The sequence below is a fragment of the Cucurbita pepo genome, chromosome 2, assembly GCF_057944985.1.
Source record: "Cucurbita pepo subsp. pepo isolate OVF chromosome 2, ASM5794498v1, whole genome shotgun sequence".
Lineage (NCBI taxonomy): Eukaryota > Viridiplantae > Streptophyta > Magnoliopsida > Cucurbitales > Cucurbitaceae > Cucurbita > Cucurbita pepo.
Window position 1 is genome coordinate 10,026,815 of NC_141799.1, and position 2,523 is coordinate 10,029,337.

Below are 2,523 nucleotides of genomic sequence, written 5' to 3' on the forward strand. Positions count from 1 at the left end.
CCTTAAAGAAAGGTATAACTCTAAATTATGATCCACCCATCTTGAAATATATTGTATGATTGATGTCTCTTGGTTCATATCACCCAAAATTTATAACAATGAAACTTCATTCTCATACCATGTGTGAAACTTGATTCTTATTCAATGTGGCATGAATGAAACATTTTCTTCACATCTTCAATGAAATATATTGTATGATTGATGTCTCTTGGTTCATATCACACACTCTCGTCTTGTGTGTATGATGGGGTTTGCCTCTACACAGACCTTGGTGAGGAGGCCATCACTTTTTGTTTGACATATATACATTTCGAAACTCTTGATTTGTTTGTCACATGAAGTTTCTAATAACAGCTAAGTTTAAGACTTGATTTTGGTAACCCTCTCTAATGACTTTATTTTCAAGATTTAGGTTATGAATCTCTTCTTTGGTGGTAATCTTATCTCTTGGACTTCAAGGAAACAATCGACAGTTTTTCGTTCTAGTATCGAGGCCAAATACAAGGCGGTTGTTGATGGCACTGGCCGAATTAATCTGGATCCAAGTCCTCTTGCATGAGCTCGAGATTTCGTAAGTGCGAGTGCCTAGCCTATGATGTGACAATGGTGCCACCTATTTGTCTGCCAATCCAATCTTTCATCGACGAACGAAGCATGTTAAGGTTCATGAGTCATAAAGGGTACTTTACTGAGAAAGTTTTAGTTGTGCCTAGTGGGGGAGCAAGGTTGGTTTTAGTTGTGTCTAGTGGGAGAGCAAGGTTAGTTATTTTCTTCGCACCCAGAGGTGAAAAGAGAGCCCGCTTACAAGATGTATACATTTAATCATGTAAATTATGATGACCCATGATTTAATTTAAGACGTGGATATTAATGTTTTATTTATTTATTTATTTTATAAATTAACCCATTAAATTATATTTAGGAAGTATGAAACTTAAAAAAAGTCATATACTTCACCAATAAAATGAATGATCAATAAGTATTGATATTACAACAAATTTTGTTAAAAACAAAATTTGGTAATATAAATAGATACACAAAAGAATAGTATGAATCTTCACCGTCCATGATCATGCCTTCAATCCACTACACTTAGCAACACCAAACCCAATTCTCTTATTGCTCAGATCGTACTCCACCCACATATTCTGCTGATGAACGTTCCCGATTATATTACTCTCAATCACAAGTCTATCTGACCGTCCGATCCCCACGCACTTCACCCCTTTCTCCACTTCCGTCAATAACCCTTCCCCTTTCCCGACCAATATCTCCACCCCATTCTCAAACTGGAACCACATGTCGCCGATCCTCCGACCCACCGCCGCCGCCACAGCGCCGTCGAAACACATGTCGGCGACGGCGGCGTATTCATATCCTTTCTTCATCATGGGCCCCACTAATCTGATCATCTCTTCTCTGACCTTGCTGTAGGCCTCATCTACCAAATACGTCAAATTAGAGCCGGAGTCGATCATGGTCTGACCGGCCCCAGATGGGTCCGGTCTGAAAACGGCGGGCGAGATGTTGAGTTTAGTGACTGTTTGGGTCAACCAAATAAGTGGTTTTACTATTGGATTGGTGAGATGAATTGTACAAAGTATGAACGACTTGTGCTCTATGCCCCTTACACGTGTCGTACTTGCGACTGTTTGATGTGTATGGTGTTATGTTATAACTAAATTTATGTTATGTTACTTGGGATCCCATGAGACATATATATGATGTTATGTTATGTTACTTGGGATCCCATGAGACATATATATGATGTTATGTTATGTTACTTGGGATCCCATGAGACATATATATGATGTTATGTTATGTATCTTGTGATTACTTTCATGTGTATCGGGATAGTTCTCCCTTATGATGAGTACGAATGCATTCAATACAATATTGTGTACACCACGGTATTATGCCCGCTCTTTTCCTCCATGACTTTTTCGATAGCGCAAAAGTGTGCTAGTCAATAACCTGGTCTAGGGTTACATATATGAGTTTACCTTGGGGTCCATGTCCATGTGTGCATACAATGTGTAAAGAAGTAATACACATCGAATCAGCCTGAACTGGAAAGTGAGACCACCCTAAAATCTTTCCACTCATAGTTTCTTTACCCATAAATCTCTATACTTTAGTCCACTCTCCATTTTTTTAAAAATATTCATCATATTTTATCATATTTTATCATAGGTAATGACTCTATTTTCAACTCATTTTAGCATTGAACCATCCTAATGAAATAGGTCATATAATTTTTTTTTATTATTTTTTTTAAATACAGACATAAAACAAATAAAGTAATACATTAAATTATAAGAAGTTAAATGCATACATCTGTGGGCGTGCTATTTTAAATACAAAGATTAGTTACGGTTGGAAACTGATACAAAAGACATATAAATAAATATATGATCCAAAAGACTTAGGTCAACGAGGTCCCTTCCACAGCCACAGAGCCCCCCCACAGTAACCCGTGATCTATTACTCACCTAAAAACATGAAATGTAGTAAGAACGAGTA

General features: G+C 37.4%; 1 protein-coding gene across 1 annotated transcript; it reads right to left on the minus strand.

Annotated features, from left to right (window-relative positions):
• Positions 1-1,070: 1,070 nt before the first annotated feature.
• Positions 1,071-1,478, minus strand: LOC147793611 (aspartic proteinase PCS1-like). The gene has a single exon (XM_087121368.1). The coding sequence runs from the start codon at positions 1,476-1,478 to the stop codon at positions 1,071-1,073; it is 408 nt and encodes a 135-aa protein (XP_086977494.1).
• Between the last annotated feature and the right edge of the window lie 1,045 nt (positions 1,479-2,523).

Coding starts and splice junctions, on each gene's coding strand:
- LOC147793611 (XM_087121368.1), bottom strand. CDS start 1,478: ATGATCGACTCCGGCTCTAATTTGACGTATTTGGTAGATGAGGCCTAC.